The 27,262-nt window shown below is 42.8% G+C and overlaps 1 protein-coding gene across 9 annotated transcripts in view; it reads right to left on the reverse strand.

Moving 5' to 3' along the window:
- Positions 1–4,516: 4,516 nt before the first annotated feature.
- Positions 4,517–27,262, reverse strand: part of KIAA0753 (KIAA0753 ortholog) — a 67,340-nt gene continuing 44,594 nt past the window's right edge. For 8 of the 9 annotated variants that reach the window (XM_074320302.1, XM_074320304.1, XM_074320306.1 and 5 more), the window contains 9 exons: positions 26,105–26,194; positions 25,824–25,913; positions 23,467–23,545; positions 22,365–22,448; positions 19,337–19,522; positions 18,105–18,186; positions 15,013–15,133; positions 14,318–14,542; positions 4,517–6,025 (listed from right to left, as the gene is read on the reverse strand). In XM_074320302.1, the coding sequence (XP_074176403.1) occupies positions 5,908–6,025; positions 14,318–14,542; positions 15,013–15,133; positions 18,105–18,186; positions 19,337–19,522; positions 22,365–22,448; positions 23,467–23,545; positions 25,824–25,913; positions 26,105–26,194 (1,075 nt within the window). In that variant the 3' untranslated portion in view covers positions 4,517–5,907. The remainder of the gene's footprint in view (positions 6,026–14,317; positions 14,543–15,012; positions 15,134–18,104; positions 18,187–19,336; positions 19,523–22,364; positions 22,449–23,466; positions 23,546–25,823; positions 25,914–26,104; positions 26,195–27,262) is intronic. The other variant, XM_074320307.1, reaches the window with a different exon arrangement.

A 27,262-nucleotide genomic window follows, 5' to 3' on the forward strand; every position in this document is an offset into this window, starting at 1 on the left:
GGGACATGTATCTGAGGCAGCCCAGGAAAACCATCTGGAGTGGGGAACCAGATGTGGGACCATTGGCAGGGCAGCCAATGGCATGGTGAGAAAAAGTGTTGCCAAGTGGTCATCTTGAAGGGCAAGGCCAGGAGGGATGGGATTATGCATAAGCAGGAGATTACACAACAGGAGGAAGAAGAAGGAAAGCACTTCAGAACTAAGGCCGTGAGAACAAGCCACAAGGTTCCCTCTTACAAAGTTCTTAGTGACAAACCTAATAGTTGACATTTCCTGAGCATATACTATCTGCCAGGTGCTATTCTAGGCATTTGTGTGGATTATCTCCCTTAATCTTCACAATAACCCTGGGTGGAAACGACTGCTATTGCCCATTTCACAGATTGGGAAACTGAGCCATGGGGGGTCACATGGGATTTTAACTTGTGGCTCACATTCTTAACTTGCCTGAATTACTGCCAGTATACAAAGCAGGGTGGTTACAATGACCGCAAGAGAGAAGAGAATATATTTAAAGGCATTTTGTAAAGTGCTGAGTAGATGTGGGATGATGTTTATTCACCTAACCTTTCTAGATGTAACTCTATAAAAACGGTGTGTTGGACAATTGTGGTTAACCACCTCTCCTCCTAAGCCTGGCCCTGGAGATTGGACTCTCTCCCAGGAGGTGTCTAGGGGCCAGAAAGGAAGGTGGCTGCATGGGGTCCAGTGGCCAGCTTTATTTCCCTAGTTCTCTGGACTCCAGACTCCTGTGAGCTCCCAAGGGAACAGTCTGCTGGGGGCTTCCTGGGTCGATTCAGCCCAGGCTGAGGGAGCCCTAGGGCTGTGGGGTAGATGGCAGAGCCCACAAGTCCACCCGGGACCTGAATGTTCCTGCCCCTCTGATCACAGTATGTCAGAGCCAGAAGCCTCCCTGGAGTTCTCCCATTCCCAAGCAGGTTGCCAGACATGGGAAGAGACAGACTAGGGTCCTGGGGGGCCCTCCCAGCGGGAGGCAGCAACGTGCAGTGGGCTTCTCAGCATAGGCACCGAGCCCTTTTGCAGGATTCTGCAGCCCACCAGTGCGAGGGCTCAGGCTGACCTCATCAAGACCGAGTGAAGACAGAGGAAGGATGTGTGGGTGGGAGATTCTAGGGAGCCTAGCGCAGCAGAAGGGAAATGCATGACTAGGTCCAGGAGGGAGGCAGTGAGGTCTGGCTGGGGTGGGGGAGGGTGGGAGGAAAGTGAGGGAAGAGACCCCAAGATGGGGAGCAGAAGACAGGGATGGAGGGTTGCAATGAAAGCATAGGGCCCATAACACCGGGGGAAGCGGAGGCTGTGACAAGAGGGGAGAAGCACAGCGAGTGTCTGGGTGCTGACTAGCTCCCAGGGGCACACTTACAGCTGGCTGCTGACATGCAGGAGTTAAGCATCTTTTGGTGTAAGAATGCTCCAGAAACTACTAGATCTTTTAAGGTTTTCTCCAAAGGGCTTTAAGGGATTGGAATGGACAGAGAGGGGCCAAGGGATGGCATGTATGCATGGCCTGGACGTCCCAAGGGGAGAAACCACCCTGTGACGACAGTACAGCAGTGGCCAGAAGAGACGATGGATGCGAGGAGAGCTGAATGGCTTTTCCTGGCTCCACGGAGGAATGGGAGGGGAATAGCCCCCATGGTAGACCCCACGCTGAGCCAGGCCTTAGGGAAGGATGGAAGTGAAGATGTCTTACTTATTTCATGGCAGCAGGACATGGTGAGCCTATCCTCTGGACACACCCGCTGGTGGGGAGAGAGCTGGAGGTGGAAGCAGATTAGGTGGCAGGAACAGATGGATGCAGTCAGTTACAGGCCCCAGCAAAGCATCAGGTAGAATACATGAAAAGCCAGCCAGAAACAATGGGACGAGGTAGCAGGTTTGGTTCAAGAAAAATAGATGCGAGTTACGAGGCAGATGGAGCATGGAAACAACCAAGGGGACCCTAGGGAGGGCAGCAGATAAAGGGAGCACATCTAGGAGGGCAGGTGCAGTTTCAGGGCTCCGTGTCCCAGGCTGAGGGTCAGAAGCTATATTTTAGGCCATGTGAAGACTGGTGAGAGCAAAGCAGAGCCCAGTGTTACAGGAACTGGGCCCTGGGTAGGCTGGCAAGGGGAATACCTACCGTGTTTCCCCGAAAATAAGACCTAACTGGAAAATAAGCCCTAGCACGATTTTTCAGGAGGACATCCCCTGAACATAAGCCCGAATGCGTCTTTTGGAGCAAAATGTAATATAAGACCTGGTCTTATTTTTGGGGAAACACAGTAGTATTAGAGCTACAGCATGAAGGGAAGGCCCGATCACAGAAGCCATCGATAGTCTGGGATAGTCTGGTTATCAGAATGGTGTGCTCTGGGTTGGGCTGGGGCCCACAGTGATGGATCGGTTGACTGAGTTCACTTGGGCCTGACAGCGGGCCCGGGGTCCCAATCTGGGATTTTCTGGGGCCCTTACTGAGGCCTGACAGGAAGCACTCAGGACGTCTCAGGGAAGCCCATTTAACCCAGACCATGCCATTGAGCTCAACCACCTAATAAACATGCCCGTGTCCACACAGATCCCAGATCTCTGCTCTTGCACCAACAGGGCCGAATGAGAAGGCCAGCATTTAGGAAGATACCAGACATGCAGGCTGCTGCCTTTCTGCTGTTTTTTCAAGAGCACAAAGAACTACGAGCTCTCTCAGCAGCTGGCCCTTCCACAGGGCGATGACAACAGCATGGAGATGTGGTGGCATAGACACTCCTCATTTACAGGTTTGGAGGGAACTCTCATCCCTCTCTCAGAAACATACCCGAGTTAAGGGAGCCTACACGACGCCACCGAGAAAACGGGACCCTTTCCGACTCAGTCTAGAGCCCCTTCCTTTCCTGCTGGCCCTGGGGGCTTCACTCAGACCCTTACTCCTGCCTTCCAGACCCAGCAATGCCCACGATGCCCACCACAGCAGTACATGCCTCCTTCCACCCGCCCACTCCCCCTCTTACCTTCAGGGCAGCAGGAACTGAGAGCAACAGAGGTGAGGACCAGACTCTCCCATCACCATCTCTCCTCTGACCCCCTCTTCCCTGGTCCCAGCACCAACAGGCAGAGGGAGAAGGGACCAGAGCAGAGATGGTCCCATTCACCTCTCCGTCCTCTTCTCCAGTCCCAGGCCACTCCAAGCCCCGCTGGCCCACATGCCCACTCTGCAGTTCGCTGACCAAGGCACTCAGGGCCACGGGTAGCATGAGGACACGAGGCGTACCCCCTTGTTTAGAAGGGAGACAAGTTCCTGGGGTTCTGAGCTGGAATTCCGACTGCATCAGGGCCTCGGAGCGGGATGTGAAGTTCTCCGAAGGTGGCAGCCCACAGCAGGTCACAAGAGGTTAACACAAATTTGTACGGACCGTCCAGAGACATGATAGAACCCTGTACCAAAACCCTCCCAAGAAAAAGTATGCCTTCCTTCTCTCGTTAATTCAAAAGAATTTACTGAGCACTAGCTACATGCGAGGCAGAGGCCTTGCCCTCGAGGAGCTACATGAGCTAGAGGCAAACATGTCAACTAGTAAAAACCCCATGTGACCAGGGCTGTGAAGCTGGACAGAGCAGTGGTGAGGGCGAAAAACATATTTACGAATTTCAGCATCTCTGAAACTGGGAAGCCTAAGTAACACAGAAATGCTACACTCAACGCATGTTTCTGAAAATGATACATGAACAGGTGAGGAGAAAACTGAAGGGGATTAGAGAATAACCTCCACACAATCAGGCTGTGTTCATGAAGAACCCAAATTCTAGAGGTCTGGGATAGCGCAAGGCTACAAACAGGACAATTTATATTTGAAGCATTCCACTTCCCGCGTCTTTGGGGCTGTAAAGCAGACCCCAGATGTGGAGGCAGGTGTGAGCCTCATCCACACTGAGGCAGAGACGGGGAGACCCCTCTGGTGGGAGGAGCAGGCGAGAGACTGGAAAGATCCTGGAGCAAAGCAAAGGACTTGACCCTTCAGTGGACAAGAAGTGCTCCCTGAGGAAAGCGCGTGCTCCTGACGGCAGCATCTAGGCCCTGCTGAGTGGGGACAGGAGGCAGGGAGGAGAATGTACTTGCGTGAATTCTCAAAAACTGTGACAATTGTCTTTATGGGACTAAGTGAATCCATGATCGTGGCATCACTGAATATAGGTTTGTTTGTTTGAGCAAATAATTTCCCCTTTCTATTGACTCATTTTATTCATCTATAAAATAGGAATAATAATGGTAGCCAACTCACACAGATAATATGAGGATTAAATAAATTAATACATGGGAAGCACTTAGCGCAAAGCCTGGTACATAGCATGTGCTCAATAAATGTTAGCTTTTATTACCATTTATTTCCTTCAGGGGGAAGGGGGCGGCAAATAATCCACTATGTTCGTATCAAATATAACAGTATTCTCAGTGGTTTCTGTAAATCACATTTCACTTTGTGGAAGAAAAGGAGATGTAAATTATTTCAAACAGACATGTACATACTTTAAAATACTGAGTTTATTTTAAAAATCAGCACAGTAAAAACTGCCACACAAATTACTTTAAGCTGCCAATGACGGATGCTCCTATCAAGTCAAGTGCACACATTTTAACTCCTCAAATTGAAGACCTTTAATTTCCCTTGATGCCTTTTTAATTCTGAGGTTACATAAAATTAAGCAGGAAAACATTAACATTAAACGAAGATCAATTTTGTACAAATAAGTGGGATCAAGCAGCTTAAATTATCACCTGAAATTCTTGTACTTCAGAGAAAAATCCCAGATGACGACATTACACGTTATAAAAAAGATTCACATTATCCCGTAAGGTACGTCTCACCTCACTCATGCCTCACAATTCTTTCACCAAGCCTCAGGCAAAACATCGAGGGAACCTTTTTCCAGGCAGTGGGCTTATGTACATTCCTTTTCTGTTTCTGAAAACACGGAGGCTTTTCTCTTGGTAAAATAGGGCTTAGGAGATGTTCAACGACAAAGCTCTCATGGTTCTTAAGTTTCTTCCCTTCTCAGGAGAGACACAGGGGCCTTCATACCACCCTGACAGGTTCTTCCTCCCACACCAGGGTCCTGCGTGGTGTGGAAATACAGGAACTTCTGACCTCACCAAGATGGAAGTGAGCTCTGTACCTTCAGCCAGGCACAAGAGAAGGCCCGGCCCACTCCCGATGTCCTCAAGCTTCCTCTGAATTCAGAAAAAGTTCTGTATACCGGAACACGTCAAGCCATGGCAATAAAAGACTCAGGAACTCAAAATGTGAAAAGCCACCGAGGAAGTGAACATGAGAGAAAAGTGAGCTTATTGTTGTGGGTTCCTATTATTGAGCTGCAGCAGAGCAGAGGTTTGGCAGCAAAACCAAACCCTGTGCTCCCCACGAGTCCATAACCCACTGTGGGACGGGTGACCTGACAGGAAATTGCCAAAGATGGCAACATGAGCCAGGTAAGGGGACCAAGGAGTAACTGCACTGTTGCTGGCGTTAATGCCACCCGTGGGTTCAACAGCAACTTGTATCCCTGTATGAAACATACCTATTACTTTTCAAAACATTCTGATCACCATACTGAGGCAGTGGAATGAACATATTTCAACAGGAAATTATACATTCAGTAAATATTATATTGTCATAATCTGTGTTTCCTGGGTTCTGATAAATGCAACACACTGCCCATCACTAACGACCAGAACCATTGCTGTGGGGTGAGAAAACGCAGTAAGGACGACCTTAGGGCATTTCCTTCCTTGCAGGAGTCAGCACTTCCTTGGCCTGGGCGAAGAGCTGAAGACAAAGACTTCCTGAGGCCTGGAAACAAAGTGCGGTGCTGTCCCTTCTCCAGTGGGACATGAGGGGCCCCCATCTTGGAGAGCCTTTACGTAGCAGCCTCCAAGAATTCTGAGGTGAAGACTGCCTCTGCGTAATCTTCACACACATCCTGAAGTTCAGCAGCCACGACTCCCAGCGCTTCCTCGACCAGCTCATCTGAGAAGCTGGAAGACAAACAGCACAGCTACAGAAAGGTACGCAGCTCAATACGGGAGCCATTCTTTTACTCAGCTGAGGAACCTACCAAGTCAATTCTAAAATTTAAACAGAAATTCAAAAGGCCAAGAACAGCCAAGATACTTTTGAAGAAGAAAAGGTGAGAGGCCTTGCTCTCCTAGATATTAGGAGACGCTTAGATCCCAAAGTCAGGCTGGAGGGAAGGCTTTCACTATACACGGGCTGGAACTCACCCTTGAGACGGCTGAAACCAGAGGTGACCAGAACTAACTAGTTGCAACACAGCCCAGGTCTAACTGCCTGACAGAGGGGATGTGTGCGTGCCTTCTTTATGGGACAGGAGGCAAGAGACTCTACATTTGTGTTCTGGTTCTCTCTCTCTCTCTCTCTCTCTCTCTCTCTCTCTCTCTCTCTCTCTCCCTCCACACACACACACACACACACACACACACACACACACACACACAACTTTTTTTCCAAACTATTTGAGAGTAAGTTGCAGACTTGATATCCCTCAAGTACTTCAGTGTACATTTTCTAAAAACAAGAACATTCTCTTAAATAACCATGATAATTATAAAAATCTTAACATTAACATCGATACAATACTATTACTACCTAATCTTACCCATAGACCTTTTTTAAATCTTGCCAACTGTCCAAATAATGTCCTTTAAAAGAAAACTTTTTCTAGCCCAGGATTCAACCCAGGACCCCATGTCGCATTTAGCTGTCATGTCTCTAATCTCCTTTAATCTGGAATCGTTCATCAGTTTTTGTCTTTCACGACCTTATCTTTTTTTTACAGAGTAAAGGTCTTTTTTTTTGTAGAATATCCCTCAGTTTGGGTTTGTCTGATGTTTCCTCCTGGTCAGATTCAGGTTTTCCATTTTTGGAACAAATGCCACAGAAGGGATAGCGTATCTCCTCAGTGCTTCTGTCTTACAACTGAAGAGGTTAACTTGTATCACTTGGTTACAGTGATGTCGGCCAGGTTTCTCCCTTTGTAAAGTTACTGTTTTCCCTTTGTAATTAAATATATTGTGGAGAGATACTGTGAGACTATGTAAATACCCTGTTTCTCATCAAACTTGCTTGAATCAATTATTACAGGGTTGCCAACACTGATTTTCTAATTCCATCCTTCCTTCTCTATTTAATAGTTGGCATTTTACTGTAATGAAGAGCTTTCCCTTCTCCTTTACTCATATATTCATTCATTCATTCATTCATTCATTCACCCACTCACTCACTCCCTCACACAGGTTTGGCCTTACAGATTCTTATTTTATTCAGTAGTTTATAATCCATTACTATTATGACTTAGTTTGATACACAAAATGTCCTAGATAGGCCAATAGGAGCCCCTGCAAGCTGGCTCCTGGGTCCTCCTTCCATGTCCCCTTCATTCTCTGAGCATTTCCTTCCTGGAACAACATGATATTTCAGGCTCATCTGACATCTTCCCAGCCCTTGTCTCAGAATCAGCCATTTCTCCAAAAAGCCCTGGTTACCTTTTCATGGAAAATAGTACTTAGAAACCAAGGTCTGGGTACTAAACGTGCTCACTGCCTCCAGGCCCTCTCGGCAGATAGACTCAGACACACACACACACACACCCCATGCTATATCTATATCAAAAAGTGGAAGTTCATAATACCCCCAGTCCCAATTCAGCACAGAGGATTCATTCTATCCTTCCCACAGAAACCGGGCTCTCATGATTCATAACACGCTTACATATTTGATCAATCCTAAAATATAGAGAAAGTAGTTTTAGAATTGTTAACCTATGCCACCGAGTAAAAGAAATCTACTCACCAGAATCTAGCATGTCTTTACATTCTTTCTGTCTTTCGCCAGAGGGCACAGAGTCATTGTATCATGTTCAAAAGTTACTTAGACCAGTTCTTATCTGTCCCTGCTCCCTTTAGCTATCTTTATCTCTGCTCACTGAAAAATGACTATGTTGTTTATTGGAAGCACAGTTACGGTTCTGTTTGTATTCCAATTCCCCCCCGTCCCTGTTGATTTGGAGGGATGTAGAGGAAACATGAACATGGTTCCAAAAGTCAGAATTGAACAGAAAAGGTAAATGCAGGTAAGTGTCACTCACCCGCTTCTCCTGTCCCTCTACCCACTCCCATCCCAGCTGTTTGGTTGTTCTGACAATCTTTTGTCTTTTAAATGGCATGTATAGTTCTCGTTCATTTAATACAGGTGATATATTTGAGCTTCTACTACTAAAACACTAAGTATTTTTTATTTGTTTGTTCTCTTTTCTTCCTTGCCTTCTTTTGGATTTTCTGAATTTTCATTGCATTCTTTTTTTGCTATTAACTTGGCTGTTATACACTCTTCTACTATTCTTTCAGTGGCCGCCCTAGATTACAACAAGAATCCCTGATTTAAAATCCAGCGTGAATTGATATTCCTACCATTTTCCCAGACGATGCTAGGACCTCAGAATACCAACTCTATTTATCATCTTCCTGACTTACATGCCATTGTTTCTGTGTTTTATACACACACCCAGAAGACGTCCACTTACTGTTTTTATACAGTCAATATTCATTTACCTACATATTGACCTTCTAAACAATTCATGCCTTCCTATATTTTTGACCTTTCATCTGTGACTGTTTTTGCTCTGCCTAAAAAATATTCTTTTAATATTTCCTATTGTGAAGGTCTACTGGTAATAAATTCTCTCAACTTTATTTGGAACCTCTTACCATCCTTCTTGAAATGTATTTCAACTGGGTTTAGAACTCTGGATTAGCAGTTCTTTTCTTTTAGAACTTTAAAAGATATGCCAGTTCTTCCAGCTTCCATTGTTTCTGTTTCTCTTTTTTACTTCTTCTAGCTGATTTTAAAATTTTCTCTTTACCTTTGATTTTTCAACAACACTATGATATGCCTTTGTATGGATTTATTTTTATTTTTCTTGCTTGGGGCTATCAGAGCTTCTTGAGTTTATGGATTAATGTCTTTCGTTATTTTAGGAAAGTTATCAGCCATTATCTCTTTGAATGTTGTTTCTGACCCATTCTCTCTTCTCTCCTGAGACGCCAGCCACATACGTATTATATTAGACCTTGACTCTTTACTCTCTCTTCTTTACTTTCACCTTTTTTGTGTCTCCATGCATCACTCTGGATACTTTCTTCGGTCCTATGTCCCAAGTCTCTAGTTTCTTCTTTTGATGTGTCTAATTTGCTATTAAGCCCATCCAGTGAATCCCTCTGTATTTCAGAAACTGTATTTTTAAGTTCTAGAATGTTCATTTGGATTTAGTTTGGTTCCCAGTTCTCTGCCAAAATTCCAAATTGTGTCTTGTATCTCTATGAACATAGCAGCACCATTATTCTAATATCTGTGTCTGACAGGTCTAACATTTGGAGCTGCTGTGGGTCTGTTCTTCTTACTCTCATGCCTCGCTGTTGCCTGGTTATTTTTCACCATACAGCAGCCATTGTATTTGAAAATTCTAGAAATACTTTAAGTCCTAAGATGATGTTATATGCTTTGAGAGAAAACTTACATTTGCTTCTGCCTAGTGCCTGGGGGGCAATGATCTAGAATTACCACAGTCTAATTTCAGGAACTGAGATAACCAGGAGCTGAGAACAGTCCTTAGAGGGTCTACTGGCATCCACGTCACCCTTACTTCCAGAGTGCCATCCTCAGGGTCCCAATCAAAAGTGAGGCAAGTTCACCAGGGCAACTCCCCCATCACAGCAAGCCCTGAATCCCCACCTCTGGCCTCTGACCTGAAAAGGCCGTCCAAAATGGCACTATCTCCCTCTGGAAATGAGACTCCAGCGCCAGACAGGGGGAGTCTCTGTCTTCTGTCTTCTCTGGGTCTCTGCCTTCTCCAGGATCCTGCCCCAGTTATTCTCCATTACCTAGTTAACTTCCTGATGCCTTCCAGCATGTATGTTTTATTTTTAATCTAGCTTTTCTATAAAGAGTTATCCTCAGTGGAAGAAGTGGTCCCAATTACCATGTGCGTCATTTAAGAAACAGAAGTGATTACCTTGTTTTTATATTTGCTTTGCGTTCTTTATTCCTATCACTAATTCTTCTGTACTATGAAATCATCATACTATGAAACACCAAGGTATTCCCAACACATTCAAACACATTAAATACTGTATCTGTTTTCTCCTCATTATTAATCTTCCTTCCCTGCCTTCCCCCTCTGGGAGCCACTCCTCCTGGAGTCCTCCGTCCTCCGACTCCAATCTGGACTAGTTGCTTTCTAGCTATGCTCACTGAAAAGTTCTTCTCTTGCAAATAGCTTTTGCCATTTTTCTGGAAGTTCCACGTTGGAGCCTCAGTGTCCTAAATCCTGTCTTCCCCTTTCTCAATGTACACCCTGTATTGGTGGCGTGCATCCTCCAGCAGCTTACTGGCAAACAGCACAGGGCAACTAGATTTTTGGATACATCGCGTACCTAAAAATGTCTTCATTTTACCCTTGTATTTAATTGATAATTTAACTGAGCACAGAATTCTAGGTCAAATTTTGGAAGTGTGCTCTAATATCTTCTAGCAGTGTTGCTACTGGAAACAATATGCCATTCTTACTCTGATTATTTGAATATGCCCAGTTTTAACTCTCTGGAACCTTCTGTCATCTTTTCCTTACATTGGGATGCTCAGATTTCCTTTTCATAATGATGTGTCATGGTGTGTTCTGTTCTATTTATTTATTCACTCATGAACTTACAGTGGACAACTGATGAACTCTTTCAATTTAGAGACTAACAGTCTTCTAGAAATTTTTCTTACAGTATTTCTTTGATAATTTCCCGTTCCTCCTTTTACCTTCTTCTCACATTCTGGAACTCCTATTCTTCAGCTGTGCTTACTATGAACTAAAACATGTGTGTGCCCCCCCCCCCACACCCCTCAAATTCATACCTTAAAGCCTAATCCCCCATGTGATGGTATTTGGAGGTGGGACCTTTGGGAGGTAATTAGGTCATGAGGGTGGAACCCTCACAAATGGGATTAGTGCCCTTGTAAAAGAGACACAAGAGAGCTGATCTCTCTTCTCAGCCATGTAATAACATGGTGAGAAAATGGCTTGCTGCCAACCAGACAGGCCGGCACCTTGATCTCTGACTTCCCAGCCACCAGACTTGTAAGACACAAATTTCTGTTGTTGAAGCCACTTAGCCTATGGTATTTGTTGTGACAGCCAGAGCTGATGTAGACACTGGATCTCCTAGAATGATCTTTTAGTTTTTTAAATCTTTTCTATTATCTATCTCCTGGTTTCTTTTTATTCTACTACCTGAGAGATCTGACTATTTTCTTTGAATCTTTCTAGTGAATTTATTTTAGCCATCATATTTTTAAGTTCTAACAACTTTTGTTTTATTCTTTAAAAGTTTCTTTTTTATAGTGTCCTGTTCTTGTTTCATGGTATAATAGCTCCATTTATTTCTCTGACAATATTAATTTCAGTTTGTTTTAATGTTTTATTCTCCCTTCCTGCACTGTCTTGGCTTCTTTTTCTCAGTTATAAGAAGCCGTGAGTCTCTCATGCTTTCGTCAAATGTCAGCTCATCTTACCTCTGTGCTATATTCAAGAATGTGAATCTCACCCAAGGCCCCATTTTCTACCTCACTTGGACCCAGGCCTTACAAGCATCTGGTGCTTCTCGTTCTGAGTCTCACCAATGTTCCTTTATGTAAATCAGCTTGGTTCTTGGCTTCACCCTCGTCAGGCACTTGACAGTCTTTGCTCTACTAAGTCATTTGCTATTTGTCTAACTGCTTTATGGCTTCCAAAATTTTTGTTTGCTGTCACTTACAGGTTCATGCCTTTTATTTCTTCTTTTAGTGACATATCATTACACAGGGATATAGATAAATACATATGTTCAATGTCTTTCTCAACCAGAAGCCTCCTGATTTGTTTTTCAAACCTGGAAGCCTTAAAAATTTGTTTTCCAAAGCATTACCTTAAGCCTTTCCTTTCACAATCTCTCTTTTATTTACATCCAGTTTATATCATCTGCTCCCTTTGATCAAAGGAACGGTGCTTTTCCTCAGGTGTAAAGAGAAATGGAGACATTAAAAGAAAAAAAGAATTCATCTAAGCTCTCCCCACACAAGAGGCTATTAGATGAATTCGACTGTCTTAGGATAATTTTCCAGATCTAATCAATACAGCTCTCCCTTTAAAACACTCAAAGCAGAAACAAAAACAAGAGAGATCAAAAACAAAGCTAGAAAATTCAGATGCACTGTCATGTGAGGACCAAAGCATAGCAGAGGAAGAGAACATTTGTAAAAACCCAGGCATATTTTAACAGCTCTGTCTTCCACACTTTAACCTATGATTCCTTGTAGGCTGAGAAAGCTTTCCCTACATCAACAAAACAACTAGGAACAAAATGTATCATTTATCAAGTGGTAAGAATGTACAAGGGACAGTCTACCTTCCTTAGCTTGTTTTTGGATTTCCCAATATGCCAGTGAGCCTAACCAATCCAAGCAGGGAAACAAGTGAGTGTGCTACAGACTCCGTGTTCACACATTGAAGCAAGTCAAGTTTACCTATTATCTTCTCCCACAAAATAATGATGTATCTCAACCAGAACAAAAGGTCTCGTATGCTTCGAAGGGCACTTTATATAAAGAGAAGGCTCAGGAGTTTAGGTTATACCTGAGGGACCGAACATAAGCGATTACGTCCGATCTTACCCAAACCTCCGCTAAAATGCAAGGAAGTAGATAAATGCATACATAAATCTACAAGGTGAAAAAGACAAAAACAGATGAGAAATGTCCAAGATTTTCAGGAGATAAAAAGCACACAGAAGAATCCTAAGTGATTCAGCAGCACAGAGAGAGGTGAAACCTAGGAGTCTGCAGAGGAAGACGCCAAGGAAAAGCAAGCTGGTCTGTCTCACAAAACATCAGAAAGACTCAGGAAGAAAGAGTACTGAGAATCATGAAAGTGGAGTGAGGCATGGGGTAGAAAATGAGGGCACGGGTTGAAAATTTGCAGAACGAGCAACTAGATTGATAGGTCTCCACCCCTGCTCCTAGCAGCTAAGTGACAATCCCTCCTTTACCCCTGCAAATGAAGGCAGGTATATATTCTTTGGAAGTAATAAACCCATAATTTTAAACCCAGTCAAATTATCAGTCAAGTATGAAGACAGAACAAAGACACTTTCAAACATGTAAGTCTCAAGAAATTTCCTCCAATACGCAAAGCAGGATATGCTCCATTAAAATAAGAGAGTAAACCAAGAAAGAGGAGACAAAGGCATGGGAAAACAGGGATTCTAACACAGGAAGGAGGTAAGCTAACATCCAGGGAGGTGAAGAAGGAAGTCCCAGGGCAAAGCCACACGCAGATCTAGAAAGCTGCTGGGCCAGATGGGTAGGAGAGAGGGTCTCAGGGGAAAGAGTAGGGGTGGGGGTGAGAAACAGGGATTAACTGATAGTATCTACCTGATCAAGGGGAAAATTTCATTGAGAGGTGTTGGCTAATGAGTGGGGAAAGAATAAACAGATAAAAGAGTAAGCAAATAAAAAAGAGGCAATTATTAACTCCTGGAATATGTTTAAAACTTGTTCAAGAAAGAAATGGAATCACAGTATATACTATTGGCTTAGGGATGAAACATATTTGCATGTTCGTAATAAAGTGATACCTATAAGGAATTTAAATTTGGGCCCTACTTAAAAAGAAGGAATTTACACATATTTTTCAACTAACTACATAAAAAAAGGTTATCCAAGTTTCAAAAATTTGGTAGCAGTAGGACTGTGTTTTACGACTCCACCAAACGACTTTTCTCAGGGGGGTGACCCTCGGAAGGAGAAGGGTTAAAGAAGATGTGGCCAAGTCCCAAGGTCGGCCACTCCTCTGTGCGTTTGTCCCGACCGTGAAGATTTCAGCACACCACTGCTCCTGGCCCAGTGAACTTTGTGGTCTTTGGTGGACATAGCCCTCCGTAACAGCAACAGGAAATCCTTCCTGACTTGACTACTGGGCTTCTGCCTGCCAAGGGGAGGCTGCAGAACACTCCTTCTGGTGGCATCACCCAGGCTGTTTTACAGTCTCCTCTACCTGAACAAAGGTAGTCCGCAGAGAAACCTGGCCAGTAGCCCAAAAGCAACCACTGAAATGAACTCCAGGGCCTGAAAGCCCAGCACGAGACTTTGGCCAGTCTTTTCTCCAGCCCTTCCATCAGTTAATATTTGGCACTTGGTTCCTAACCAGAGGCACATCACACTTCACTGACCTTTCAGCAATCAGCCAAGGATTGAAGGAGCCCACGGCCTCATGAGACACCATCCGGAGGTACTGCTCAAAACGGCCGCAGTAGTCACCAATGCTGGCCCGCATGCCGGGTGGGACGGAGAGGGCAACGCGCCCCTGTCTCTGCTGAGGCTCCTCTGAAAGGGGCAAGAGGGGACCTTCTCTTTTCTCCGATTTCTCCTCTGTTCCCACATTTTCATCCAGCGAACTGAGAGCAAATAAAAATTATGAAAACATTCAAAATCATCTGTAATCATCGAAGGTAAACTGCTCATTCGCACTGATGGTTTGGTAACCAAAGGCTTCATTTTTCGTTCTCACGCCAAACAAAACTCAACCTCTTATCACCACTCACTTTCCCCTTTTCCCTGGACTAATCCTCTACACGGTAGGAATTCCTGCCCCGTAGACAAAAGAATTTACAACAAATCTCGCAGTAATTATCAGCACAACCGCATGTGCCAATGTGATGCTTTCAACTGTAAAAATGAGACTCCTTAAGATGCAATGTACTCTGTGCCCTTCTTACAAACACACTGTTTTACCAAGCCATTTTGGAGATTGGCAAGATCTTGCTCAGAAGAATTTCTCTCGGACTTGTAGGAGTTGAAGGAACATAAAACTCAACACCGTCAAAGGCAACCAACTACAGTGAGATCAGAGCCTGCCCCCACTTACTTGCCATCCCAGGGCTTTTCTAACACGATGTTCACGTCTGGGTCTTCATTAGCTGCTATCTTTGTGATCCTGATTGGATGAGGAGAGAGGGGCCTTTCATTTACTGCTGCGATTTTGTGGTCTAGAAAAGAAGAGGCATAAAATGATTGCATATAAAGAAAAGTCAGTGTATATCTCAGAGCTGTCCTACTGGCCTGTACCTGTGAGGAAGTCACATGCACACCTCTTAAGCATAACAGGTTTAGGGAGGGAGCAGTGGGGAAAAAATGCTTATTTTAAATGAAGAGGTGAATTTAAAAGTTACAAAGAAACAAACCAATGAGGAATCAGTTTTGAGAAATAACAAACTTTTGAAGCCCCTGCTGGCCCTGAGGGAGACTCCCTGAAGAGGTCTGTGAAAGCCCCTGGCTATGTGGGTTCCATTAGGATCCAGCCACCCACTGAAGGAGCCTTTTAAGCAGTTGGGTTTGTTTTTTAACCTTTAAATTGTTTGATTAGGGAGAAAGAAGAAAACCACTTATACCTGAACACTTAATTAGCTGACTTAATTTGTCTACGGGCATTGCTGGAAAATCTGCATGATGATAGTCAAAATATTAACTTATTAACTATACCTTGCAGGCTTGACAGCTCTTTTGAGTTTTGGATTATTTATCATTTTAAATGCATTTCAAGTGTAGGAAAAGAATTGGTCCTTCTCTTAGGTAAAGAGCATCTCTCAGTCAAATAACTTTCTCTGGCTCATTTATATGCTTATGATTTCTTACTGTCAGAAATACTGCATAAGTCAGCTTTTATACACATATCACTGAGAGTACAATCAATTTTCAATTGTTCACAGAAAGAGAGGCTATGGAGATGTAGATTAGACACTTCACAATTCAAAAAAATCACTTTAAATTTGGTTATGGGTTGCAATTGAACATACAGTCAGAACAACTAGAAACATAGGGTTGTTATTATGATTTCATGATTCTAGAATTAAAGTGTCCAAAAACTCATTGCAGTTCTTAGTGTTCCAAAGAGCTCCTTTTCAATATGTGCCTAGACTTTATGCAGAGTCACAGACAGTGACTAATAATTCAAACTGCCCTTAAAGAAAAAAGCACTGAGTTCTAGGTAAGACTGTCTTTTGCACGATGCAACCTAACTTTGTAGCCAATGGCCAAACCATCAGTGAAACAAACCGCCTTCCACCCTTCCCTTTCCTCTTCCATACAAACTATGCTACGACACCAACTGGTTCACTGCGCCATGATTAGAAGGGTCCTCCTTGTGCTGGGCCCACGGTAGGTGCAGTGGGGGACACAACTGAATATGACAAACTCTCTGGCCTCAAAAAATCTGTGGCCTAGCTGGGAAAGATAAGACCCCTCTACAAACTGCTCTACACATGGCAGGGCAGGCCAGAAGTCTATGGGAGTTCGCAGGCAAGAAAGGAGTCCTCAGCCAAGCTCCGGAGGAGGAACACCAGGAAAAGCACCGCAAACCCGGCACAAGTGGGATCATGTGAGTCAGGCCTTGAAGAATCATGTGTTTGCCTGTTATACGCGTATGAAGATGATGGTGGGAGTGGCAGCGGGGTTGGTGGGATGACGGAACAAACATGAGCACAGAAAAGTGCTTGAAACTTACAGAAAACATAAAAGGAACAAATTAGTATTGTGTTTAGGTGGTTCATCCTTCTGTCAAAATTTGATGTGGAGAATACTTTTTCTAAGACAACACCCCAAACTCATAGGCTGCTGTTACCAACCTTCTATTCCCATAATTTCCTTTACATCCCTTACTACTCATCGTACTTAAATTCCCTTAGAGGTAATGTTTAACCATATTTTATTCTCCTCCTTTCATTGAGTAAGGCAGTTACTTAAGCATGACTCAAACAGAATTTGAATAACACTTCCCAGCCAAAATTGTGATAGCAGCCTAGCAACTGCAGCCAAAATGCACATATATAAATTTTTAAAAGTGGAGGAGAAAAGTGAAGTCTTTTCAACAAATGGTACGAGAACAAATGGTTACCCCTTAGGGGAACAAAATGAGCACTGAGAAGAAGTGAACTGCTGATACAGCGTGGCAGCCTGCACGGGGCCCCAAGGTGTCCCCCTTCTAATCCCTGGAAACTTTGAATGTTCCCCTCCCTGGCCAGAGGGACTTTTATGTTAAGGATCTTGAGATAGGAGAGTACCCTGGACTATTGGGGTGCGCCCTCAATGTGACCAAAGTGTCCTCACAATAGGCAGTCATGGAAGATGCGACTGCAGAAGAGGAGGCAACGTGACAACCGCAGCAGAGCCTGCAGTCGTACGGCTACAAGTCAAGGGCAGCAGGCCGCCTTGAAGCTGCCAACACCTCAACGGTAGCCCTTTTAAGACTCGCTTCAGACTTCAGACCTGCAGAACTGTAAGAGAATAAACCTGTGTTTTAAACCACCAAATTTGTGTTATAAACTTAAATTTGTTCCAGTGGCAATAGGAAATAAGTAACATAGATAAATCTACAAAACATCATGCTAAATGAAAGAAGCCTTAGACAAGAGTACATGCATGTTTGATTCCATTTATGTGAAATTCTAGAACAGGCAAAACTAATCTATAGTGGAAAAAAAGCACAGTGATTGCCTGGGTGGTGGAGACCTGACTGGGAAAGAGCATAGGGAACTTTCTAAGGTGATGATATTGCCTATATTTTGAAAGGCGTTTGGGTAACAAAGGTGCATCTGTTTATCAAATCCCATCAAATGACACAGTTAAGATTTGTGCATTGTATTATATGTAAATTTTATTTCAAAAGGAAAAAGAGCCATAAATAAATATTAAACTCTAGTTGCTAATATAAATGTTGAAATGTATAGGATGACGTGTACTAATGTCTGTAACTAACTTTAAAAGGCATCCAAAAATAAAAAACATTGATGGATGGATAGAGGATAAACAGATATATGATAAAGCAAATACAGCAACATGTTAATTGTAGAATCTAGAAGGTGGGCATCTGGGTATCTACTGTAGAAGCTTTTCAACTTTTCTGTATGTTTGAAAATTTTTCAGAATATAGTATTCGGGAAAACAGTGGAAGGGAACACTCACCATTTTTTTCTTCCTGCATCCAAAGATGAAGATCAGTATAAATGATTTTATTATATCTCTGGCGAACTGTCTCCTGGTATTTCTTTAAAAAAAAAAAAAAAAAAAAGTTTAATTTATGAGAAAAAATTAGTTTCATCACAAACCAGAGCTAGTAAGAATGCTAACAGTTCAGCAGATACGCTTGATGCAGACACAATTTCCAGAAATGGGCATCTGCCAGGCTAGGAAGTGATCGGCTTATGAGGTGAGGTCTAAAATAAAATGAAGCGATTAATCTAGTTAATCTAATAGAGACGAGCGCTGTTCACGAGAACTTGCTGTGATGACGGAAACGTTCTATATTTGCCACGTCCAATACAGCAGCCACAAACTACTGACCACTTGAAATGTGAGTAGTTTGTTTAATCTTAATTCACACTTACATGGCCACACGTGGCTAGAAACTACCATTTCCGACACTTTGGGTCTGAACAGTTATTCCCAACAAGGGGAAATCAGTCACAAGACTAGGATAAATCTTTAAATTTTCAAACAGCAACAAAAAATTGTCTTCTCTATAATATTTTATTTAGCAGCAAAGCCAAAAATGAGATGTAATCATGGTGCCGTTAAAAACAAAATAAAAATGCTGAATTGGGAGTTGGAGACCTGGGCTCTCACCCTCCCTCTGGCAGGAGCTGTTGTGTGACTTTGGCCACATCACTCTGTTACTGGGTCTCAATTTTCTGCTCTGAACAATCCTAGGGTTGAGCGGGGTAACTTCTGAGATCGAAAACTCTGAGAAAAGCATCCTAAAGTCGTACCAGGAGAATTAAAAGGTAAACCAATCTGTGATTTGTCAGGGTCACACGCTAGTGGGGTAGAAGAGGCGACTGAACAGCACTGATGCGCTGAGGGATGAGGAATTCGATGGCCGGATGGTCCTGGTGTTTTTCGGATCACGTATCAGTGACACCAGGGAATATGAATCATGATCACTTCCTTAGTGGTCAGGCAGTGCGGATACTTCATGCCTCGTTTCATCTTTAAAAACACCCTACTTATTAGAGAGAGTAAGTGACTTTGCCAGGTCCTACACGCAGCTGGCAGTTGAGTTAGCCTTCAAAGTCAGCACCGTGTGATTCTGAAGGACTAAAGCTACCTCAGCGCGAGGAGGAGCTGCTTCTGCGCCACCTCAGCAGAGGCCAGCCCCCAGCGGCCAACTGGAGCTGGCAGCCTCAGGCCTTCCTTACCTCCATTTCCTCCATTCGGATGATCATGGTCTCCAGATACGGGCTGTCCCTGCTGTCCCCCAAAGCGGCTAAGGCATCAGGCTCCAAGATCTTGGACTGAGTCATAGCCCAGAACTCACGAGAGGAATCTTGTAAAGAATTATCCAGCTGACGAACGTTATTGGATTCACAATCAGCAGCGGTAGTCTACACAACAAGGGAAGGGAATGCAAAGGCAACACAAAGACAACAGAGGAACTTAAGAGATTAACAGTTCAAGTGGCAGAGTTTCTACATTAAATCAAACTTCTCTTAGGTCAGTAAGTATCAAAAGCAGTCACATCAGTGCAGTTTTTACCATAGTCATTCAAATGGTAGCATTAATAACCAAGTAATACCTTTATTGTCCATGTAAACTATTGTTAATACCCTTTTTGCCAGTTGGTAAAGCAAATGTGATCCTTGTGCTCAACTCAGAACAGTATTTTACACATCACAGACTCCAGAGGATGTATCTGCTCTTCTTTGACTCAATGCTTTTGTAAGAACATCTTGTCCACAACATCACAAAGTTCATGATTCTTTGTCTTTGCTTGAGACTTTCTACCTAGAACCTGGTAGAGCTTCACCAGCCTCTCTTGATACTGTATTCTTGACATTCACAAAGCACTTTATACCTTGCAAAGCATTTTCACATGCGTTGTACTTCTTTTTATTCTAATATACACATGTCTATATATGATTCTAATATATGTCTAGAATCTGCTCTGAAAGAGGCTTTTGCAAACAATGTCTGCTGATGAAATGATACCAGGCTTTGGGATGAGACATTTCTGGGACTAAATTCTGGTTCTGCCCACTGATAAGCCTGCAAGGTAGGCAAGTTCACTTAATCTCCCTGGGCCTCAATCCTCTCATTTGTAATATGGAAATAGTTATCTTATATTTCAGAGTTGTAAGGATTACATGAGCACTTGCATATTGGGACACTTATCACAGTGGCTGGCAAAAAGTAAGATGCTCAATGAATGGTTATTGCCATTGCCAATGTTAAAACCTCTTAAGAACTCACAGAAGAAAATATATGACTGACCAATATAGATCTGAAGACATGTCCAACCTTAATCAAAGTTAAAGAAATAAAAATTCGTTGAATAACCAATGCAATAAAATTATAAAAAATCTAGAGACAAGTAAACCAATAATACAGGTCTAGTTAATTAAGATGTGTGCATTGTACGTGTAATAGTTTTCATCTATCAAGAATGGACTATCAAGAACACTTTGTGCCATTAAAAAAAGATAAGGAAGGTCTCAATATGCTGACAGGGAAAGATCACCAAAATATAAAGATAAAAAGCTGGGTACAGAACAACATATGGTATCTGTTTGTGGGAAGGTTTAACTTTTTATATTATATTATGTTTTTTCGGAATTGCTTGAAATTTTTTAGCTATGTGCATATATAACTTAACTAAAAACAACACATTTTGGAAAAATATATTTCATTTGTAAGTTCAGCTAATGACAACTGCAGCAGCAAGAGACAAATATTGTATAACGGTACCTTCTGAGAGCTTTGTCCTGGTTTGAGAGATTGTCTTGTCTACAAGTAACCTACTGAGGGTTGTATTTCACTTGTAAAGTACAGCACGTGTCTTCTCCATTTTAGAAAGGAGAATTCCAAGTATTTGCATTCAGGGTCACGCAGCTCTTTTTTTAAGTTAACATAGCAAAAATCATTCTTTTCACTTCATCATGCCAACGGTGATTAGGTTTTTTGTTTGTTTTTATTCAGTTATTTGTAAACATTAACTCTTGATGGTGCTGCCTGATGTTTAAGAGCATCCCAGAATACTACAGACTGGATAGAGTTACTTTTCTTTTTCAATAAACTGTATTAAAGACTAATTAATGCCTACAGTAGAATTCTTATATAGAAGGCTGATCATTCTTAATAATGTTCAAACATGTCTACTTCTCTGACAACACAATCATTTCATTTTTCTTTCATATAAAATGCCACACGGAGTCACCTCCCTCGGTTAGATGTGAGTCTCATTACTTTGCTAGGAAAGAAAGTATTATTCGGTGGCTGTGCTGCACAAAACACGAAGCCACAGTACACCCGACGTGTAAGAGCAGAATGTAGTGTTAGAAACCTCACCTCATATGAGATTCTGTCACAAGATATTGGTACCATAAACTTATAAACACAAAGATTATGCAAATATGCTGCAGCTAAAATACTGCTTAATCGTAAGAATAGGGATACTTTCTCACAAAATCTTCCTGTTCCAAAGGTTTCTTCCTGTTCTAAGGTCGTTGGGCTGGTGGTGCTTCCTTCTAACTCAAACCATCACACTTGCTCTGAGCACATAAAGCAGTCACCTCTTTCCAACCTCCGCGAAGACGCAGTGGATGCCACAGGCCCCTGCCACTCACAGCTCCGGGGGGGGGGGGGGGGGGACATTCCCACACACATGAACCACAGTCCTCCCGAGGAAGAGCGCAGGGGCGGGCAACCACAGAACAGGTGGGGTTTCTTTCCCTTAAATGCTATCATTTTTTTCCTGCGCTACCTCTTCTCTCTGTTAGGCTAGATATTGGTCATTATTGGGTTCTGAAAACATGCTTGCTTAACAATAAATATGAGGCCCTCAGCATAAAGGAAATTAGGCCGGTAATGAGCAAAACTAGGCTGAATAAAAGGAAATGAGGACAGCCATTCTTCTGCCGCAGGCCATCAACATTCAGGGTCACGCAGGGCACCCACATTCTGTCATCAGGAGGAGAGGAAAATAGCCGCCGACAAAAACCTGCGGCTCTAGAGATTTCGGTGAGCTGTTTGCAAGGCTGATCTAAGTCACTGCTAAATATACACTGTAAGAATTAACATAGCAAATGTGAAAAATAACTTCCACCCTGCTGGAGTAGGATAATCTCGTGTTTGCACAGTACTCTGCATATCATTTTCCTTACACCCGAAGACATTGCCCCGTAATCACACCAGTGTCAGTCTGTAATACCCACACTACACAACACACACCTCCTCTGCAGGCTGGGCTGTCGCTGTGTTCACTGACGGCCGACCCTTCAAATGAGTATCTGCTTCCAAAGAAGAATTGACTCTCTATCAAAACAGACAAGCATGTTCGTGAGTTATAACAATGTACAACCCATATTAGTACAAATGAATTCGGCTACCAGAATAACTTGTGTGTGCATCAGCTTTAGTTACATGAGGTTTGTTGCAGCAATTCGAAGCACTTTGTCACCATGAAATTAAATGCCACATGTTCATTTTGGCTTTCTGCCCCCTTTCTTCCCTCAGCTTTGTAAACATAGTCCCAGTAACTGTGTGTTTTGATGCAATTACTCCACCTCTCTGTTCCACAGTTTCCTCATTGATAAAATGAGGAGGTTGATTTGGTCTCTAAGAACCTTCCTAGTTCTATTTTCCTGAGATTTCCATGAACCCTAATAATAATTTAATATTTCTTAAACTACAAATACAGAAATTCAGTGGCCTATCCAGGAACCCAGAATGTCCTTCGTTTCATTTAAGACGATAATATTCTATGTGACCTCATCTATTCATTCTATTTACAGGGCGGATCTACAGGGTCTGGCCACAGCACTCAGCTTACTGCTTATAGGAAGATGACACAACCTGTTGGTAACCCTGTATGCAATTTCATCTTCAGAAACGTACTGGTTTGTGCACAGACGCTGTCCTAACATCTCTCTCCTTTCGAAAAACAGAGCCAACCGTTCCAAACCACTGAGGTGAAGGGCACAGGATTAGAGTGGAAGCAGTTAATTCGACAACAACATCACCAACAGATCTATTTGATTAAGAATGGAAACTGCAACCTAAACTCATTCCCCAAACGAAATCTCACCTATCTCAAAAGTGGGACTTCCTCTCTCCTCCCCTGGGCTTTCCCCCTAAGCCACACTGGAAGGCATACCACAAGTGTGTGGTTGTCTGCAGGTGCCCACACAGCACGCTTCCCACACTGCACAAGAAGCACTGCAGCCTCCAGCTGCCAGACACTTAGTGCTATAAAGGGTCAGCGTGACCTCTAGAGCAACTCTGTTTATTCTAGAACTTCCAGAAGGCAAGCAAACGAGAGGAACTACATTACCTGAGCCTTGGCCAGGAGAGGCTTCAAATGCTCCAGAACTGCCTTCTCTACCTTGTCTGCTAACTGGGTGGCAGAATCACTATTTAGAAATAAAATTGAAAATTAAAATTGAAAGCAAGAAATTATCCTATTTTGCATATTTATTTACCACTCCAGGTGAAGGACAATCAAATGAGTATAAACCCACAATGCTTCCCTCATTTTAACGGCCATACAAGTCCTCTGGGGATCTTGTTGAAATGCAGATTCTGATTCAGTTGGTCTATGTGAGGCTTGAGATTCCGCATTCCCAACAAGCTCCCCGGTGATGCAAAACCTCTGGCCCTGGACCCACTTTGAGGACTAGGGTTCAGATAACATCTGAAGTATGTTAAGCTCTCAGCGCATTTTAAAAGAATAATGGCTGCCTCAACAGGGTAGAAGACTGAACAAATGAAATTTTGTTCCCTCCGCAAACCCCACAATAACAGAGATAGACATAAACCCACAAAAAGAAGGGGAAAAATGATCCTGGAAAACAGGACAAAAGTAATAACCAACTTAGCTGACCTGAGAAATTTGAATTCTTGGCCAGTAATGAGAAAAACTGAGAACCCCCACAATTTGCACTGTTGACTTAAACAGCACAAAAAAATGCAAATTAAAACCAAACAAGATACCAACACACTCTCACCAGAATGGCTCAAATTAAAAATATGGACAATACTAAATATCAGCTAGGATGGGGAACAACTGTAAAGTAACTCCCATACTAACTAAAGATGGAAAACAACCCACATGTTAATTCACAGAGAATGGATAAATAGACTGTGGGATATTCATACAATGGAATACTACTCAACAATAAAGTGGAATGAACTATACAGGGCAGCCCACTGTTCCCCTGACCAGGTTTCTTCCAGAACATGCCAGTGTACCTGGTTCACTTCCAGAGGCCCCAAAGGTGGTAAGGCCGATATGTGCACAGACTCATTCATGACCTTGCCTAAAAACTCTCAGGGAAGCTCAGGGCAGATTCTGAGCCTGACTCTGTTCAGCCTACGTGGCCCTGGGAATCTTCACCTAGTACCAGCAGCACTGCTCTTTCCTTGTTTAGCTAGGCTTGTGCTTGCCTCTCAGTTTTAGGTGATGGATTTATGAAAAGGGTAATGAAAAGATTCACAGGACAGAATCAAGACAGTTGTTAGCTCTGGGGGGAAAGACGAGGAGGCAACTGAGGAGGAACACATGGGAGTTTTTAGAGGAGGGGTGATGATCTGTTTCTTGGTTTGGGGTGGTGATGCACGGGTGTTCATTTTGTCATATTTTGGATTCTATGTGTGCATTTAGTATGTTCTTCTACATGTATGATTTTTCAAATAAAAAAAATACTCAAAGGGATAACTGGGGTACGGAGGATTACATTTTTTTTATATGGTCCGAAGGACAAGTGAGTAGGAGTCATAGGAAATCCAATTCCAGAACAATCTAAGGTAATGCCTTCTAATTGCTACAGATAACTAAGGAAGGGGCTGCCCCAAATGGTAGTGGCCATCCCATCACAGAGGCTGTGTGTGAATATGCTGGACAGTTACTGCATGGAGATAGGCCAGACGGGCTGGAACCATCAGCTGCAGGAAAAGATCCTTCAAATCCTAAGATGCTGTGATTCTATGACTTGAAATGTTAACTATAGACAAAAACAAACAAAAATCTTGGCCCTCTAACGATATAGCCACAGCCCTTCTAGTCTGGGAATGAACGCTCTCTCCTGACTGGTGACAGAATGCACATCTGTTGCAATGAGAATTCTGTTCATTTGACTTCAGGTGAATTATTATCAGAGCTAGAAAAATGAGCCAATTGCAGGAGCAGCCGCATCAACTAAATTTTCTCACAAACTCCTTCATGCTTATAGTTAGGGGGTAACACTCTTAGGGGGCAAATGGAAAAAGGCAACCTATTCAAAAACCTTAGGCTACATTTAAGTTAAAAAGACATTTCTGTGCATTCACTCACATAAGCAGACATGCTATTACAATAACCTCCTACAGGGCCAAGAGAAAAGCACCTTTGAGGGCAACACAAACAAACAGATATAAGACTCATCTTTCAGACAGAACTTCTCCCAAATTGTAGATGTTTCGTCAGTTATCATTCAAACTCCACACAAAAGAAGCATTTCCTAGCAAAAATACTGCATAAAACACATGTAGGCATGTAGGTGTTCATTCATTCATTCATTCATTCATTCATTCATTCACTCATTCATTCATTCAGTGAGGTTAGGCCTAAATAGTCCTGCTTGGTTGGTAAAACTATCCAGACCAATTAGAATTAGAATAGGCAAGCATTCTTCCTCAGAAGCAAACACATACCTCAAGTTGTGAAGTCTATCCACTTCTTCAGTTTTGAGTTTATTCAATTCCTTTGTTCTTCTGGAAGTTTCAGCATCGAGCCAATCAAGCCTGGAGGATAATACAAAACAGTCACCCTAACTCTCCTCATAGCTTCTTAGGTGACTTCAAAGTCTTCTAAGCAGGCAGGCAGCCAACAAAGAGTGTGACTACATCTCTAAACAATCTCAATTAGTTGTCAAAATAGATAGATATAGACCAGGCCTGCTTTCTCTTTCTGTACCTCAGGAAGAGATATTTACCTCTGTTTTTGCATTTTGTCCATTTCTTCGGCTTTTAATTCTCCAAGTTCCTTCAATGTTTTGGAAGTTTCGGCATCAAGCCAAGCAAGTCTAGCAGACAGTACAAAGAGTCAAACCAATTCTGCCCCGACCTGCAGGGTGCTATCACCACAGAAACGAACTGGAAGTCAGGGTCCCCAGAACGCCCATCTTGGCTCCACAAAGGACCCAGGAGGTAACGCAACCTTTCTGTACCCGTAAAGCTCTCCATGTAACGTTCTGTGTAAAAAGACATTTCTGTGCAAAAGTGCTCTCAGCTAGTGTGTAGAGCAACAAAAAACTGCCCACGAATATTGTCAAGAAAACGAGCCATCAGTGGACTTTGGATTTCTTGTTTGACTATAAAAATAAAGCTGTTGCTGTGGCTACAAGTTTAGACAAAGAAGTGGACTCCCAGGACAGCCATAAAGGCAGAGTGAAGTTAAATAAAAACGGAAAGGAAAAGCTAACTCCAAACAACTTGACTGTGTGTGGAAGGGCTTTGATTCTTTGAGCTTAGGATATGTGAATATTACCAAATTATTTCATGGCCCATTTTCATTTTTGCTTTCCCATAACTGCAAGAACAATTTCAGCCAAACAAACGCAGAGACCTGTTTTCACTGCTGTCTTCTCATGGAATGTTCTCACCTACGTCATCACTCCCCATTTTAGGCCTGTTCTTCAAGTCCTAATTTATTGTCCATCTCCCTCCACGAACCGTGGATCTCTACAGCAAGAAGTATCCCGTCCCCATCCTAAAATCTCTCAGTTCTTAACCCTTTAGATTTTAGGGTGCATACCATGTTCTATCTTAAATTACAGATAGTGACACGTCCTCCCTACTGACTGTAAACAAGTCGGGGTTGGGATTCTGTCTTTTTAGCTCCTTTTAATAAAGTCTCCATAGCTCACAACTGTATCATATGCAAAACAAGCAAGTGGTAGGCAACTGACACACATAATTTTTGAATAAATGACATAAGAAGGAATAAAAGAGGGGTTCACTGTCTAAGCTGTAGAGCTTGACAGAAAAGGTTAGTAATTGACATTTTAATTAACCAACTTTATTCATAGGGAAGAAAAGAAAGAGTTTACTTTAGAATTTATGTGAAAGGGGCCCTTAAATTTTCGAAGATT

This window comes from Rhinolophus sinicus, linkage group LG15 (assembly GCF_036562045.2).
Source record: "Rhinolophus sinicus isolate RSC01 linkage group LG15, ASM3656204v1, whole genome shotgun sequence".
NCBI lineage: Eukaryota > Metazoa > Chordata > Mammalia > Chiroptera > Rhinolophidae > Rhinolophus > Rhinolophus sinicus.